Here is a 17,563-nt window from a genome sequence, read left to right on the forward strand (position 1 = left end):
TGCTTGAAGGCAAGGGAGAGGCTGGATGCAAAAATTAAAGAGAGAGAGAGAGAGAGAGAGAGAGAGAAAGGAGCAAAGAGGGCGGCGGCAAACACACACACGCACCCACAGAGTTGATGAGAAAGAGCGAGAGGGAAATATACCAGAACGAGAGAACTTTCAATGTTTGCGGTGGTGATACAAGGCAATATGAAAACCAAAAATTCGATGATCGACGTCCGCTTTTCCAGGAAGAAGGTACCAATGAAAACAGAGGGCTGATGTATGTATTATGGAGTAAGAAAAATTAAAAGCCCCGGACGTAATACTAAGAAGAAGAAGAAGAAGGATGTGTTCTAAAATAAGTTGCTGCCCCATCAGCATGTGCAACTCTCTCTCGTTCACTCTCTCTCTCTCTCTCTTTCTTCTTTTGCTGCACTTTTCTAAATGCCAAATCAAGTAGTTCGCCGTTGTTGGTCCGACCGTTATTCTTCCAATCAAAAATGTACGACGCTTCTCATGTTTCGTAGTATGTTCCTGGTCAGCAGGAGCAGCAGCAGCAGCAAGAATCAGGACGATGTCTGAACGGACGGTGTTGCAGTAGATGCATATTCTCTAGCATCGATATACTATGGTTATTATTTTCTAGTTATCAGTAACTTGTACCTGTACCATATGGTAAGTATACTACAGCTTATACTGAAGAGTCTAATGTATTACTGTTGCTGTTGTTGCCGTCCAATAGTTATGATTCCTAGTAACTACTTGATAGAACTTTCTCTGTGTGTTACATAACTGATGGTAGTACAGTGTTCTTTTTGTATCTGACAGAATGTGAAAGACACACATGCACAAACCGTGTGGGAAAGAAGATGACAGCCTGATAATACTACTACACCACTCCATTAACAAATAATGCAGGCTATGTACTGTATGGAACATACCACGATGTATCATTCAGAATTAAAAATGCGTAGCTTCTTCGTTATATATTTTTTCATCTTGTCATTCATATATCAATGACGCCAATACACCTCCTTATCACTGGCATCATCATCATCATCATCAGCAGCAGCAGTGATATTACGTCGTGTTGAGATAATATGCACAGTTTTGTTTATAAGAAGAACAATACCACTAACAGCAGAAGGAGAACCTAGGATCTTCCTCCAGAATCGATGCAGTTTAGGTAGCATGAAGCTTTTACAGTCGCTAAGCTATATACACAGGGTATGACGATGTTCATTGCTAATTATTTATATTATCATTACTATAATTATTATTAGGGCTATTATGTGGTAAAGAAGATCGCGAGAAAAGGAAAGAAATGACGAACTTATCAAATAATACAATTGAAGAGAGAGAGAGAGAAAGGTGTAACATAAAAGACAACAGAAGAATGGATTAGATCAAGACACAAACACCATTCGCGGATCCGAGAACCGTCTGTTTCTTGATTGATAGTATCGATGAGTATGGGACATACTGTTCCGACTACTACTTGTCTCGTTATTCAATGAGTTTCTCCTCGCTAAACCTCCTCTTTCATGGCAATGATGATGATGCTGCTGATAATCAATATTGTCCTCGTCTTCGTCGTAATCATCATAGTCCCCATCATCATCCTCACCGTTGTTATTCAATTGATCCTCGTTTTCCCATAAAGACAGCTCTGAGGACAGCACTTGGATCGCTGCATCACGTAATGTATGTCGATGTACCATTCGAGGATACCGGAAACCAATCAATGTTGTTGCTGTCGTTGATGAAATACCGTCATTACTGGTATTCCACCGTCTTAGTTGTTGTTTCTGCTGTTGTTCCTGTTCCTGTACATCTTCCCGAACTGACCTCAGCCGGGCAGAAAACCGACGTCGATTCGTTTTGTTCGATTGTTGATGTTGTCGAGCTGGAAATGATACGCTTGAATCCCGTTTTACTCCTTGATGATGAAGGTGGCGTCGTTGCTGAGACGGTAATAGAATCATGGATGTTGTGTTGGGCCTTCCTCCTGTCCCTGTTCCTCCTCCCGTACCTGCAGAAGCAGAAGCAGCAGCAATGATCCGGTCACCGCCCAAGGCACGGAGAATGTTGACATTGTTCAACACACATAATCCATCGTGCAAAAGTTCCGATTTTTCATTCTGATAGTGTTGATATTTGGTTTCTGGTGCTGCCCATGAGTTGCGTTGTAATTGTCGAGCTGAAGTTGCTGTTGCTGTTGTTGTTGATGAAGAAGGGCGGTGTCGTTGTCGGCCTTCATAATACGTATTCTTTTCATCATCAGCAATAGTTGTATCGACGAGTGTTGTTGTTGGCGCTGTTGCGGGGTTAATCGATGCTGTTGCTGCAGGTCCCTGCTGCTGTTGGTATTCCTGGTCCTCCTGTTTGCGTTTGAAACGTACCGGCGTCAACCAATTAAACCATTTCCGCCGTTTCTTTTTTTGCTGTTTATGATGGGTATTGTTGTCATTGCTGCTATCAGCAGCAGCAGTGGTTTCTGTCACCGTTGTTTGTTGTTGCTGGTGTGGCTGAATCACGGAGTGTTGAGCTATCAATTCGTCGTATGTAGATAATGTGTCAAGTGGCACCAGCGATCGGATTTCTGCTCGACGTCTACGCTGTAGTTTGTTTTCAAGCTGTACTACGTTGGCCTGAGTTTCGACGTATGATTCAATGTAAAATTGCCGTGCTTCTTGATTCGCAGGGAACTAGTAGCATATACACGCGTAAAACACATCTTTAAGAGTTCGGTTGTATATCATAGCGTATGCAATATATAAGTAATTACCGATTCGGTATGATATTTTAAATTGGTCTCTGTCAAAGGACTGACAAATGGCTCTATGCGTTGCTCTTGTTGTTGTTGTTGTTGCCGCTGGTCAGTAGGACTGGCAGCAGCAGCAGCAGCAGCAGTAGTAGTAGTAGTAGTAACATGGTCAGTAGCAACTGCAGTGGCGGGGAGCGTTCGAGGATTGTGGGATGCTGGCATTCGTTCGATTTCAGAAAGTCGTAAAGGCGGAGTTGTGGTTGTGCTGGTGCAACGGGGATCGACAGCTGGTGTTGTAGCAACCGCGGCATCAGTGGGAGCATCGCCAGCATCGACATCGTCATCAAGAAAAGCAGCGGCAGCAACAGCAGCAGCAGTGATACTATTACCATCATCTCCACCATCACCGTCGCCTACGCTACTATCATCTGCAGGAACGGGCGATGGAGGAGATGCTATCAGACTGTCCTGCTGAATGCTGAATGGACGGGATGGTGGCGGAAAAGAGTGACGATGACCCAGTGTCTTGTGCATTCACCGCAGACGACAACAGGGGAGGGGATACTGAGGGTGTCTGTAAAGAGAAGAGAGGTAGAGCAGCGGACGGAGGGGATGCGGGTGTGACAAGGGAATCTGCGTAAGATGGAAAAAGGGCAAAGAGAGGAGAAGAGAGAAGAGAAGAAGAAGAAATGAAGAAAGCGAGAGAGAAAAAGAAGTATGGCGGTTGTTTGGACTGGAATTGACCGAACCCTCTCTTCTCTGCCTTCGCTGTTTCCATCAGGGAGCGCATTGTGCATGCACGTACACACCACACCACACACACACACGCGCGCAACAAAGGAAGGTAGCACATGACCCTCTGGTTAGCAGGATCTTCTCTTTGTTAACTCCTTTTCCCCTTAAAAAGCACAGCTCAAAAAAGGGCATGCTATCTCTTTCCTTCTCAGTGTGTGTGTTTGCCACAACATACCGCAGCCATCCACGCATTTTAAGCATTGCATCTATTGCATCCATTACATGTACAAAGTCTTATTACTATTATTCCATGCCTTTAATAGACAACTTCCATATCCGCCGCCCCGGCAATCCGAGCATCTTCCTGCAACTGTTTGAGCTGCCGTTGTTTTTGTACACGGATTGCTTCTGCTTTACGCGCCGCATAGCGCGTCAGCAGATATCCTACACCAGCGATCCCCATGGCTGCTACGGCAACGCCCGCTATATATAAAAACGGTATCGGTTAGTAAGTGGTTGTTTTGATATCATTCCAAAGTATATATGTGTATATATATATATATACAATATAAAGGAGAGAAGAGAAGAGGGGGCAAGTCCATTTGGTTACATACTCATTCCTTTCCAGATCGTCTCCCATCGAACCGCTTCAATGCCTGTCCGTACTTCACCCAGCGACACGGTGATCTTGTTATTAATTTCCTGAATCCGCATATCAATGGCCTTCAGTTCCTCCCGACCTTCGTTCTTTCGGTTGTTCAAATCCAGTGTCACTTCGTTCCGCATCAGAGCAACATCTTCCCGTAACCGTTGACCCAGAGCTTCCACTTCGCGTGTCACTGTAGCCATGTCCGCTTGTAGCATCTGTGTATCACTTCGCCGCATAGTCTGCACTTCTGTTCGTAGTTCTGATAATCCTGCCTTAAACAGATACGTCTCCTAAATTCGTTGAATTGTTTGTTTGTTAGCATTTGTTGGTTGTGTATAGGTGCGATACATGTTAACGTTGTAATGACAAGTGGTTGACCCTCTTTCTCTCCTTTCATCTCCCACTTACATTGTCCAGATCTGATCTGAATAGCAGACGCCTCCGTATGAATGCCGAGCTTTGGGAAATGTGTTGAAGGAAAGTATTAATGCCACTATAAATTACACACGCACACACATATGTTGCATACCTTTCGCGCAGTTTGAACTTGATGCCTTTCATAACAACCTCTGCTTGTGTGCGACTAAAGCCTTGTCGTTCTAATGCGAGTAATAGTTTGTAGGTATCAAAGTGGTGTTGTGGCTGAAACGGTGTCGAGCCGATAAAGTCATTAGGGTCATGGATAAGGGAATGGTTTTCGAAAATGGTATCATTGCTGTTGTTCATAAGGTTACTGTACTGATTAGAATCGTCTTTGCTAGCCGTAGTGGTGGCACTATGATCGGTATGGGCTGCTTGTTCTGAGGTTGACATTGGGACTGGGAGTTTTTTTATTTGTTGTCGTTGTGTTTCTTCTTCTTGCTGCTGCTGCTGCTGCTGTTGTTGTTGTTGTTGTTGCTCTTGGCCGTCGGTTTCCGGCTTGGCAATTTGCGTGGGTCGCGTAGGATAGGGGGAAGGAAACGGCCGAGTGGATTCATCCGAGCCAATGAAGCGAATGGAACTCAAGTTGGGTCTTGAAATCTGAATTCTTCGTCGTGCGGTATTAGCAATAGCAGCGATCGAGGTTGTTGTAGTGCGAAGCATGAAATATGTTATCTATGTGGGGGAGAGCGAATTGTGCTGTGCGCTTAAAAGTTACCAAGTTGCCGCATTTCGTTCAAAGACAGCGCAATATGGTTTAAGCGTCTCCGATTTGGAGAATTAGCGCGAGCCCGTCCTTTCCTTTGCCTCTCTTTCTATTTTTTTAATAAAACCCACACACAAGCTTAGTAATGCAACGATCTAGGATTTTAATAAATACTTTTGCACGTTCCAGTTGCGTCCGCAACACTATCACTACACAGCAGTTTCGTGCACGATCGTCTAGTCTACGACAACTTTGCCAACACCATGAACGATCACTTTACTCCTTGCGTCCATTCTTGGCGACGCATAAATATAGAGCATTCAGCCATTCAGCAATACTTCGAGACGCAGCAACCGATGGTGTGCAATACAAGGCAGCCACGATGGAGAATGGATTGACCATTTCAGATAAGGCCATCAAGGTGAGAAGCAGAAAGAGACAAAGGGGGCTGACCCCTTCCTCTTTTTCCCAGTGAAAGACGAATTTGAATAAATTATACTCAAACACAACGCCCCAATCGAAAATATAGCAACTGAAATATATTGCGGAACGTGACAATGATGACAGTTTGATGCTACGGATATTGGTTGATTCTGGCGGCTGCCACGGATACCAAAACAAATTGGAGTTGACGGATACTGTCGAGGAAGATGACACGTAAGCTTATCATCCTTGTCGTTTTGGTGGAGAATATGGAAAAGTGTATTACGAAACTAATGGTTATTCGAAAAATATAGCGTTTTTGAGAGCGAAGGCGTCAAAGTCGTGGTGGATTCCATTTCGTTGCAGTTTGTTCGAGGATCTACGGTTGATTTTGTAGAAGAACTGATTGGATCAACGTTCCAGGTCATCGATAACCCGAACGCAAAAAACAGCTGTGGATGCAATATCTCCTATGACATTGATCTGGACATGCTTACACAAAACTAAAGAGCACTCAGTCATCAACTGATGACCTATACTTGTACAAAACAACCTTATTATATACTCCTCCTCACTCCTCGACCTTCAGATTGCTTCTCTCTTTTGACAAAATAAGAACAAGAAGAATAATAATCATAAAGAGCGATATTAAAGACATGGATTGTCTTTTTAAAAGCACGTCTTTCCATGGTTGACCCGAAAATGCGGGTATATGGCTGCACGCACAGACATACATTAAAAAAGAGCTCGAGGGACACTCTCGGTACCTTTTAATGTAAAAGCCCTGAATGGTTGCTCATTGATAGCTGACACCGCACAATTCATTTTCAAGAAGAAGAGAAGGCTGTGCACTCGTGAACGTAGCTAGTCGAGATGGCAAGTCAGTACGTAGAGAAAAGAGAAAGAGAAGTATAAGCGAGCATGATTTTTACAGCCTATGCTCCTTCTTCCCCCCCCCCCGCAACAAAAGCGTCACAGAGTGACATCTTGCCAGGGGGAACTCCACACCAGCACCGACCCCTGGCAACGCTGTCCAATGGCAGTAAACGAAAGCAAACGGGATCGGTGGGTGAAAATTTTTTTTGAGTGTGTTTTTTTTTTTTTCGCCCACCGATCAATATAAAGAAGGGGTCGTCCGTAGCGAAGGACAGTTTCTTCCTTTCCTTTCAACCCCTCTCTTACACGTCTAAAAAATGGCCGAAAAGTCCCAGAACCAGTTCGTCGTCGTAAGTAACCATAAGCCTATTCTCGCTAGATTTCTTCCCTTGCCATAGTGTGTCGACATATCCCTGAAGAGTCAATACACACATCCATGATGAGTAGCCTTGGTTACAAACTTTCTTTTGAACCCTGGCTACCCAAATTGACTTTACTGTTTGTGGGGTTGCTGAGAGAACTTCTTGTATTGACGACGAATCTCCTTTTATCTCATACATAGGATTTCCTCATGGGTGGTGTCTCCGCCGCTGTCTCCAAGACTGCTGCTGCTCCCATTGAGGTTTGTATATCATTCGAACGCTGCTTCTGCCGTGGCAGTTGTTTATCGAAACCCCCCCCCCGTCGCAAATGACTAACCACCCGTACTTCTCACATCACAACAGCGTATCAAGCTCTTGATCCAGAACCAGGATGAGATGATCAAGCAGGGTCGTCTTGCCTCGCCCTACAAGGGCATCGGCGACTGCTTCTCCCGTACCATGAAGGATGAAGGTTTCGTCTCTTTCTGGCGTGGTAACACTGCCAACATCATCCGTTACTTCCCTACCCAGGCTTTGAACTTTGCCTTCAAGGACAAGTTCAAGCGTATGTTCAACAAGGATAAGAAGAAGGATGGTTACTGGGCCTGGTTCGCCGGTAACTTGGCTTCCGGTGGTGCTGCTGGTGCCTCGTCGCTCTTCTGTAAGTTTTATCAATAACAACAACAACAACAAAGATTCAGGGGTGCTCACGGTCAGCGGGGTGGATTGTGTAAATTTTTCGGGATGTTGATGATGATGTGTGGCTAATCATAACAACTTTTATTATTATACAACAACAGTCGTCTACTCGCTCGACTATGCCCGTACCCGTTTGGCCAACGATGCCAAGGCCTCCAAGGGTGGCGGTGAGCGCCAGTTCAACGGTTTGGTCGATGTCTACCGCAAGACCTTGGCCTCTGACGGTATCGGCGGTTTGTACCGTGGTTTCACCATCTCCTGTGTTGGTATCATTGTCTACCGTGGTTTGTACTTCGGTATGTACGATTCGCTCAAGCCTGCTCTCCCCGAGAACCTCCAGAAGAACTTCTTGGCTTCGTTCTTGCTTGGCTGGGCTGTCACCACTGGTGCCGGTTTGGCTTCGTACCCCATTGACACTGTCCGTCGTCGTATGATGATGACCTCCGGTGCTGCTGTCAAGTACGACTCCTCGCTCCACGCTTTCCGTGAAATCGTCGCCAAGGAAGGTTACAAGTCCCTCTTCAAGGGTGCCGGTGCTAACATTCTCCGTGCCATCGCTGGTGCTGGTGTCTTGTCTGGTTACGACGCTCTCCAGGAACTTATGTTCGGCAAGAAGTTCTAAGTTGATTAACCCTACGTTATTAGCTTAAACTATCTCAAAAAATTCCCATCCAAACACACATACATCATCCAAAAAAAAAAGCATTAGATTATCTTTTTTTCTCATAGAGAGGGTTCCCTAGTCTTTAAAAAAGTGCTATGCCTTTTTGTTCAAAATAAACATTTCGACGTGTAATAATAACTCAACAACTGTCTGTCTTGCTTCTTGGAGCACCTGCTCTGTTTTGCGCCACATACGCTCGCATGCGCTCGTGCTTTGTGTTTACTTTGGTCTAGCGCACTCTGGCAATTTTCAGCCTCGGAACATTACGGAATTTACGTGCGTTTTCCGAATTTCCAACAAAACCTTTCCGTTCGCTCTCTTGACGCCAAATAGATTTAATCAGTCTGCATGTCTTTTTGCTCCTTTCTTTTTACGCCCCTCGTGAGCGATTCTTCATGATAATGGGTGTTGCTAGATGGGTCCTTGCAGTTACTCCGGTAGGTTGGTTGACGTCCTGGCAAGGAGGAGAAAGCAGCAAGTGGAACCTGTTTTTATTTGGAAATAAACTTCCTTGTCACACTCCGAATTCAGGTACAGAGTTCAACGCAACTCTGTTACCTTCGGGAGCCATACACTGGATATCACGAGTTTACTGATACGACCAATGACTTCTCAAGAAGGTTGCTCGCTTCATCAAAAGAAGGTAGGCAAAGTACATATTGCTGAATTTACTTTGACCTATTCGTGATTTGAACTTACTATCGTCGGACCTGGTTTATTCTTCTCAGGTGTCAATGAACAATCATATGAAAATGCTCGTGCAGATAAGATACATGAAACCTCGCAATACAAACCATAAAGATTGTGGTTGTGAGTTGCTCCATCGATAACTTCAGCCCTGCAGTTCCCATGATAGAGCTTAGAGAGGAAACACATATTCCTAGCAGTAAATCGTGTTTGCATGGTCACTACACGGTATATCCAACCTTTGTCCCGACGTTATAGTAGCAAGTGCTTGATAATTCTTAAGGTTTGAAAAAAGAACCTTGTTCCCTCATTGATCAGTTGACAAGTGGATCAGCGAAGACAAAATCATATTTTGCTTTTCATGCGCCTATCATATAAAAGCGACACACAAAATGCATAAAGACAATGGCCTGGCCCCACCTTTACCGAAAAATAAATAAGAGCAGAGAAAACAATTCGATATAGCTGTATTTTGCCAATTGCTGTGCGCACAGCTCTTAAGCTTCTTGTTCTTGTTGCTGCAAAAGCCTGTGATGTGGTTTGATGAACCAAATATTGAAAGCGCCCCAATTTCTCGTACGTCTTTTGGTGTCGTTGCTGATAAATATGATATTATATATAGTTAAAATGCGGTGTTTGACGATGCACTATTACTGAAGCTAGTTTGTCCTGTATACAGTGACCGTGTACATATACAGTTGAGCAACGAGGCTTGGCCAAGGTTAATGATCTTTGCTTTCATGAAACGAAGATGCTCAGGGAAGTGTTTTTTGCTGAACAGTGTTATATAGCTGCAATAGAACGATATGATCAGATAGCGGATAATATACGATGGCACTATATGAAGAGCAGTGTTGGATTATTCACCGTGAATATTCGGAGAGCTAATAATCACGCCGTGAAAAAGTGAAAAATGTACGTGAATATTCCAGCGTGAATAAACCTTCATCAATTGGAAATGCTTAAGGGAGAGCAAGAGAGAGAGAAAGCAAAGGCTCCAGAGTCCATTTATAAGTATAGGAAAGTTTATTCACGCGTGAAAATTGATTTGGCATGTATTATTCACGCGTGAATATGTACATTCTCACTGTCCGTGAAAAATGGTCAACGTGAGTATTGCCAACACTGATGAAGAGAGAACGGATAACACCATATAATATCATAAAACGCTGTTTTTTCTTCTGGCAAGTGTCAGAACAATCTGAGGAGAAATTTTCTCGACGGTGTTTTGATGTTTTGCATATGATACTGTAAGTTCTCTAAGCTCCGTTATTGATGTCCGCCACGAAAATGTATGTATCTCTAGTATGGTGCTTCGATCTATACGTGGGTTCTATGATTTGTCATTTTAGTATGTAGTAGGTAGCTGTCCATAATAAGCGTTTTTAAACGCATGGCAATAATACTTGCGATCCAGCTCAAATCGACCATCCCTCGAAAAGCGTTCGTCATCAGGAAGACGTTTCTTTCCTTTGAGACGTCTTTGAGATTTATAGCTTCGCAATGGCGTCATACACAGCAGTGGTTTCCGCTTCAACGCCCCGTCTTATTGAGTATGTGAAGGCACACTGATATCGGGCCAAATGATTAAAGACGCCTTAAGCTGCAGCAGTCGATCACGAACTCTTGCCGATGAGGTGACGATGACGGTAAGTACTCATATACAAATTTTAAAGCAAAATCAGCAAAAGAAGGAAGTATGCAAGTTTTCTAAAACAAATTTAAAGTTTTTAAATTGACGTTAACAATATCGGGAAACAGTTTGACGAAGCACTCAATTATTGGTAGATTGTATTATACGACGATATCAGCGAGTGTTAACTTTGCATTGATCTCATGCATATGCTGCTGAGCGCAGCTTACACTTCTTAGATAGTGTTTATAGTGAGAGTCTTTACCCAAAAAAAAAAAGTTCTATGAATGCTCAAGCTTTCGTTATTAACGCCAGTGCTCTAAAGTATTAGAGGCGTGTTCGCCACTATAATTTTTCTACAGATGATGTGGATAGTGATTAGGGCTGTATCATGTCGTCGCATATCGCATGCTTCTTGCGTGAAATGGATCCTTTGCTGCCAGTGCGTAACGTATTAACCACGTTGCCGCCAGCAGTTTTTGATAGCTCGTTTCGCAAGTAGTGTGGATCTGGACACAAGAAACACAGATAAAGCTCAAAAATGTGTTGTATAATCCATGTTTACAGTCGCTGTGATTCTTCACCGCTCTGTCTGACACGCGCTACTTTTCATGCTCATCCGCCGATCACGCAAACGTTACCATCCTAGTCAACATGATGAATGCGATAGAGCGCTGTTTGGGTAACTTTAAGATGGTGTTGGCTTGTAGAAACAACACCCAATTGAAATCAGCTCACTAAATCCAGAAAGCACCCCAGGTGCCTATATTCAATGAGTAATCAGCCGAAACCTACGGTGGTGACCTTGAGAAATACGTATTCGTAAATTATGAGCTTCGAGTTCATGCAGGATATCCAAAATTTGACTTGCTCGTAACATTGACTGCGTTTTTTCTTTGGCGTTCACTGTCGCTAATAAAAAAACACTTTATACACATCCATTCTTTTCACTTTTGGGCCATTATATCATTTTAAAAGAAGCGTTTAGCTGCGTTCGCAAAGGTTATTTACGAAAAAAATGCTGGTAGCGCAGTCGTACACTTTGTCGATTTCTGTTAGAAACATGTATTTAGCATGAACATTATATCTATGCCGCTGTTCGACAGTATAATTTAGTATTGTCTAAAAACCGTTCACCAATATTTCGATGTCGTAAGAGCAAGATAAGAGTAGGAAATGACAAATTTTGCCTGCACGCTATGTTCAGTCCATCGTTCATCGTTCATCATCTGCTAGAAAAAACTTTCCTGTTGACGTTTACAGGGTACTCATCTTTTTATTGTCGAAGTATAAAACTGCTTTAATCACATCGTGTCTGTGCGCAAAATTTAAGTATGTAGGAAAAGGACAAACAATTCGGTATACATTTGTATGCCACCATTTTGGTCTTGCTAACTTTTTGCAGCTGCTGTTCATCACTTTCAAAGATGTCAAGTATTCCTTCATAAGCTGGTAACTAATCTAATGAGAAATCTGGGAAATTACTACATGAAACTTCTTAATGCGAGATCATATATAGTGCGTCAATCTATCCAGCCGTAAGAATTTAAAAACTGCTTAAAAGTATCATCATACTTACAGGAAAAGATATTGGTATAATTATTGCCGACTCTTCATCCGGAACGAATATATTCGCTTATTTTGCGCAAGGTTAGTTTTGCTGAATCATCAACATGAGTTTACCTATATCTCCTTCCTCACTTCACCAATTGTTCTTGTATTTAAATCTTCATAGATCGTCCCACTACCTCTCATTTATCCTACGCCCACCCCTGACTAGACTGTAGACAGTGGAAGTGATCTGTTCTGTACCATCGCCGTTTCAATTGCAGTTTCCCCCAAGGATAAACTTTGAGCAATTTTTGATTGCTTCAAATCATTGGAGCGCTTCTGTTCGTTGAAAGCGATTATCGTAGAGTCCCCGAGTGATGCGTTACTCTTATGCGTCCGCTCTTTAAAGTATAGATCGTGGATATAAGATAGAGTTATACGTTCCATGATTTCGCTACTTTCTATAATCAAACCCAGTTTGTTTTTCTGGTAGGTATACAGCATACGCTGATGTCCTTTGTTCCATTTGTTAAATCATTGTTTCTAGAGCAAGAGCTATATGCGCTTCACTGTTAAGGAGCAGACGCAACTCGGCACCATGCGCGATGGCCAAAATGGCGTTTCTGTATCAACCTATCATACTAGTATTCAAGTATCTGAAAGACGATATTGTAGTCAGTCGTAATCGGCTGCATTAGTTCTAGTGATATGATGAACCGTCCTGAAAAAAAAATTATATATGGTGGTTTCTAACCTCAAAAATACATTTCTAGCCTTTCTGAGCATGCTCAAACGGTCGTAGGTTCGACCTCTCACTGCTGTCTGGTAAAAACGTCTTGCCTATGAAAAACAATCATCTCGCAGAATCCCCAGTGACAAATTGGATAGCCAACGCTTATAATAGATTTACCCATAGAAGCACACCGATGTGCCCTAGTTTTTCAACCAGGTTTCAGATTGTGTGTTTAACGTAATTGTCAGTTTTGATATTGTACATATACTAATAAAAAAAGGCTTGTATTGTGGTAAAGTTATTCTTGGTAGTTAAAGGTTACAGAGTGAGAGAATCTCTTACAAACAGACTCATTGTTTCTCACAATCTTGCAGCTGACATGCACTTGGAAGAGCTATGTTCGAAGGCTGTATCATACACGGGCACTTAGATTAGTGTTACAGGCATGCGTCATAAAGTGAGCCGGAAGCGACGACAAAACAAGACAAGCCAAAGACATAGGAGAGATGAATCTAGGTCAAGGCAAGAAGAATATCGGAAGGTCAAGGAGACCAGATGATGAGAAAGAAACAAGGAACAAGTCGAGTGATTACATTTATATTCATGAAGGTTGATAAGTTGGGTGATGATTGACGATAAAGATGTTGAGGGATTGAGTAGAGGTCAACGAATAGTTATGACAGGAAGGGCCTCTATTGGGGTTAAAGCGATGCAGGCGAAATTTAAAAATTGACCCACAAGTCGCTTCAATAGCAGACGTTGCCCATAAATTGTGCCATTCGCTCCAAAAAAAAAATTTCTCAACGAATTGGATGCGGTGAATAAAGCCAGCAGTGGTATTCCAACTGTGTCGGGGGCCTTCGAGCTATCGCCGGGTTGACATCGTGCTTCTACTTTTCGGAGTAGGAGTGGGGAGCTGAAAGTTCTTAAAAGAATGATCAGTTTCTTTTCCCATTCGTTCCCCAATTTTTACACAAAAAAAAGAAAATGACAATAATATTGCATCTAGAGCAAGTCCAGCTTTTACTCGCTAAATTTTCCCAATTATTTTTTTTTTTGGGCGAGTCCAACTTTTTGCAAGCGGGGACCAGCTATTGCTAGAGGACTCACATATAATCTTAGCGAGTCTATCAGAGTCTGTCAACTTTGACAAACAGTGTGTCCGACAATAGCTATCCTTTTATTCTACAAGTTCTTTTGGCGAGTCCGCTGAAGTGTCAACTAGCTATTACTTTCTGATATAGCCAGTCCGCTGGACTCGCTCACTAGCCCCGATTACTGTAGACTAGTCTACACGATCCGCTAAAACATATATTCGCGATCACGGGATACCACTCTACCCTTGCTTCCATGCTACTGATTGCGAAACAGGAAGTTTATAGCGCCATGGTATGCGTAAGACTCGTTTGAATTGTATGGCAGTTCGGTTTTACACCATAGGTACTACCACCAATAGAGTAGTTGCGTCGGTGAAAACATAATCTCACTTCATCAATGGCTTGCCACCATATGTCTCGCGAAAGGAACGTTATCTCATTGTGACCTTTATCCAAATTCAGAAGAAGGTATATATTAGTCGCCGTAACATCACGAGTTCTTCAAATACGGAATTTCGATGATGCTGCGCTTTCTTACATTTACGAACATCAATAATGTAGACTGCTTGGAAGTAAGTAGTAGAGCATCACTTTTGAGGTACATTTTAACCAGTTTCTGCCTGTAGTCACTTTCTACAATGCTTCTATACTGGTGTCGATTGCAGAGTGGTGTTTGTTTAACTGTTTCCTAAAATGGTCTACCGAAGACATCATATGGTAAAGCCCAATGCTACATAGGAGCACCATTGAAGAGTGACCAGGAACCAGCTTTGGCTAAACACATGTACAGCAGTTTACCTAGACAACCGGATCCACCTAAAACAGCACTGCATTTGATACTGCAACAAGGCAATAAATACGATTAAGCAATGATGCACATTCACCTGGTAGCTTTGAGATTAAGGATAGCATCCGCACACGGTCTCCCAAAACCTTCTTTTTCTCCTCTCTTTTAACATCTTTACAGTCACTGTATGTATCGCACTGAGTATCTGCGCCCAAATCCAGTAAGCAATTGAACATGATGACTGCAATTTGCCGCACAGGCTGTTGTAGCAGCATGCACGAGATATAGTATCCCGAGTTTTGTTTCGAGTGCCATGATTCCTGCAAGCCATACAACCTTTTGTTACTAGAGGATATTCGTGATTGCATTTTCTCACGATTAAATAATAGTCTGTAAACGCACGATATATGTAGTCTTGCTCTCAAACCTGCGCGGCTGGATGATCTCAGGAAACTGAGGAGTAAGTAAAATGGTGCAACCTGTCGAAATAGATAGGAACGAATTTTTTCCAGCTGCTACGTATGTAATGCTAGTACATTAAGCAGCAAAGGCAATTCTTGCGTTTAAAACTGCTATTAGACAGGTTGCATGGGTTATTTCTCCTATTGACTATTGGGCTTACTCATATTTACTGGCACTTGTTTCTTTTCAATCTCGTGTTTAATTAAAAAACACTCGTACATATTGTAAGTCATCGCGCGAGTCGAAAAAGCCAACTGCTATGTCATATATAACTGTCAATACGTGCATGCATCGCTTGTGGATAGCCTCTTTTAGTTTTGCATTTATGATATGCTCTCATACTCTTTATCTTTTGTTGCTGTTACATTTGGTGAGCATGGATGGATTCCGACGATCATTGCAAAACGCAGGGTTCAAACATTAGGCGCAGAACAAGCAAGTGATTATTTTATCCCTTTCCACAGGGCTGGCTTATTGGTGAAACCGATCTAATTCTATGCATATGACTTTTGAGGTAAAAATACCTCATCACCACCAACAACAACACCAAAGCACCAGCAGTTCTTTCTCAAGGAACATCGAATAATGTTTTGAGAGAAAAGAATCTGGATTTGAATCTTGGACCACTCGTGGTCACCAGGATTCAAATCAGTGCGAAAAAAGGTGTCCTTGTCGAAGGGCCACTACTATCGAATTCTGCATGAGTACGAAGTGTACTAGAAAAAGTACTGTACCATCAATCAACTTGCCTTTTGATACTGTATCATGGAAAAAAATCGAGGATTAGAAATCAGCTTGTCAAGATGCTATTTGCACTCCTACTCTGTAGAGTGAAGAAACCTTTACTCTTTTGCACATATCCATTGACCTCGGATCATGCATTGATAACCGACACGCAATACACACAGAGGAGTGTCATACAAAAGAGAGAGGAGCACCATATCGCTATATACTGCAAATGATTGTCTTTTAACCGAGATCATTAAGAGCCTGCCTCCTGAACCACAAGAGCTTATTCTGATGCTTGCCGAGAGGTCCATACAATACAATAATTATGATAGTTACAGTGCGGCTCAATTTGACACGTCTAGATGTAAATATACTGTAAATCCCTGCTAATGACATACAATGGTGTGTGTTTATTAAGTGGTGGTTGCTATGTGCTTTGCTGTCTGCTGGAACTAATGGCCATCTTTTCCATCGAGAGTGTGTTCACTTTTACCCTATGCTTCCTTAGCTCGTTCATTTGGTAGCATTGTTCGATAAAGTATCTAGAAGGGAACATCCATACACCTTTCCGTGTCCCAAAGTTTATATCACCCACAATAATCAATCATCCGAATTCAAGGTTCTGCGTCGGCAAAGGATGTAGAGGGGGCCTAGAAGCCTAAGAATAACTGACTGAAACTTGCATTGTCCACACTTGTTACACAAACGAAAAGGATCTTCAATGACGCTATGAAACCTCCGCACTCCCCCCAAGAAAACTTTCTTCCATGGCAACCCTTCCTCCCCCAAGTCCACTATGCTGGGTTTTGAACTGTCTGTGTTGCTCCCCTTCATAAAGTGTAGCTGTGAAATAATAATTAGAGTAGCTTATAATAATGAGCCAATATAATAAAGAGCCAAATATACTGAGAGAAGATTCTGCTTATTCCAATCGGCTGTTAGCAGAGAGCTCAAACAGTGGCAATAACACCATCGTCTTTTTGCTTTTTGGTAACATATCAGTTAAAGCGTAGTTGTTGGTTACAGAGTAGAAGCTTTGTTATTGTTGTTGTTGTTGATGGTCATCAGAAACAACACAAGGTTATTTATAGTAAGAAGGGTGGTGTGTGTACTAACAAATCACAGCATACCTGTGAGCATGCTCACACATGTCCAATGGCAGCCAAGAAGAGAAACGTGGATGTGAAAGGAGAAGCTGACAAGGAGAAGGAGGAAAGAAGAGGCTGGTTCTGCCAAGCAGTTGTAATTATACCGGCTCCTGCGAGACTACTTGTTGTACTGGTAAGTGTTATTGACCGCGGTCATTTTTGGTTCTCCCAGTGGTGTGCGGAAGCAAAAGGAAAATTTCATATCATGGATGACGAGCGGGAGATGGGATCGCAGAGTCGTACAAGACGAATGTGATCGTCTGTTTGGGATCGACACGACGACCTTTTTGCGGAACTGCCGATGCAGTCAATGATAACGCGAGAGAGGGACGATGGACGGGAACTTTTTCTTTCTCAGAGCGTGTTCGTATTTGCCAAGATGATTACTTTTCCAAAAGAGGTTACAGTCTTTCAAATAGTAACATTATCATATTCATCGTCACCACCACCACC

The 17,563-nt window shown here is 42.7% G+C and overlaps 4 protein-coding genes across 4 annotated transcripts; 2 read left to right on the top strand and 2 right to left on the bottom strand.

Annotated features, from left to right (window-relative positions):
- Positions 1–1,388: 1,388 nt before the first annotated feature.
- BDB00DRAFT_878915 (uncharacterized protein) lies at positions 1,389–3,283 on the bottom strand (the record flags this gene model as incomplete). The annotated part of the gene is made up of 2 exons (XM_053127797.1): positions 1,389–2,690; positions 2,771–3,283. The coding sequence occupies 2 exons, from the start codon at positions 3,281–3,283 to the stop codon at positions 1,389–1,391; spliced, it is 1,815 nt and encodes a 604-aa protein (XP_052973399.1).
- A 272-nt stretch (positions 3,284–3,555) lies between these two features.
- Positions 3,556–5,316, bottom strand: BDB00DRAFT_855994 (uncharacterized protein). The gene is made up of 4 exons (XM_053125763.1): positions 4,663–5,316; positions 4,542–4,590; positions 4,099–4,423; positions 3,556–3,967 (listed from the first exon to the last, which is right to left on the bottom strand). Exons 1-4 carry the CDS (start codon positions 5,214–5,216, stop codon positions 3,801–3,803), a joined length of 1,095 nt encoding a protein of 364 aa, XP_052973400.1. The 5' UTR covers positions 5,217–5,316; the 3' UTR covers positions 3,556–3,800.
- Positions 5,317–5,344: 28 nt separating this feature from the next.
- Positions 5,345–6,345, top strand: BDB00DRAFT_855995 (uncharacterized protein). Its single transcript, XM_053125764.1, has 3 exons — positions 5,345–5,680; positions 5,789–5,916; positions 5,997–6,345. The coding sequence occupies exons 1-3, from the start codon at positions 5,405–5,407 to the stop codon at positions 6,187–6,189; spliced, it is 597 nt and encodes a 198-aa protein (XP_052973401.1). The 5' UTR covers positions 5,345–5,404; the 3' UTR covers positions 6,190–6,345.
- Positions 6,346–6,789: 444 nt separating this feature from the next.
- Positions 6,790–8,426, top strand: BDB00DRAFT_855997 (mitochondrial carrier domain-containing protein). Its single transcript, XM_053125765.1, has 4 exons — positions 6,790–6,908; positions 7,121–7,180; positions 7,284–7,581; positions 7,721–8,426. Exons 1-4 carry the CDS (start codon positions 6,876–6,878, stop codon positions 8,239–8,241), a joined length of 912 nt encoding a protein of 303 aa, XP_052973402.1. The 5' UTR covers positions 6,790–6,875; the 3' UTR covers positions 8,242–8,426.
- The last annotated feature ends 9,137 nt before the right edge of the window (positions 8,427–17,563 follow it).

The sequence above is a fragment of the Zychaea mexicana genome (assembly GCF_025766255.1).
Source record: "Zychaea mexicana strain RSA 1403 chromosome Unknown BDB00scaffold_152, whole genome shotgun sequence".
Lineage (NCBI taxonomy): Eukaryota > Fungi > Mucoromycota > Mucoromycetes > Mucorales > Lichtheimiaceae > Zychaea > Zychaea mexicana.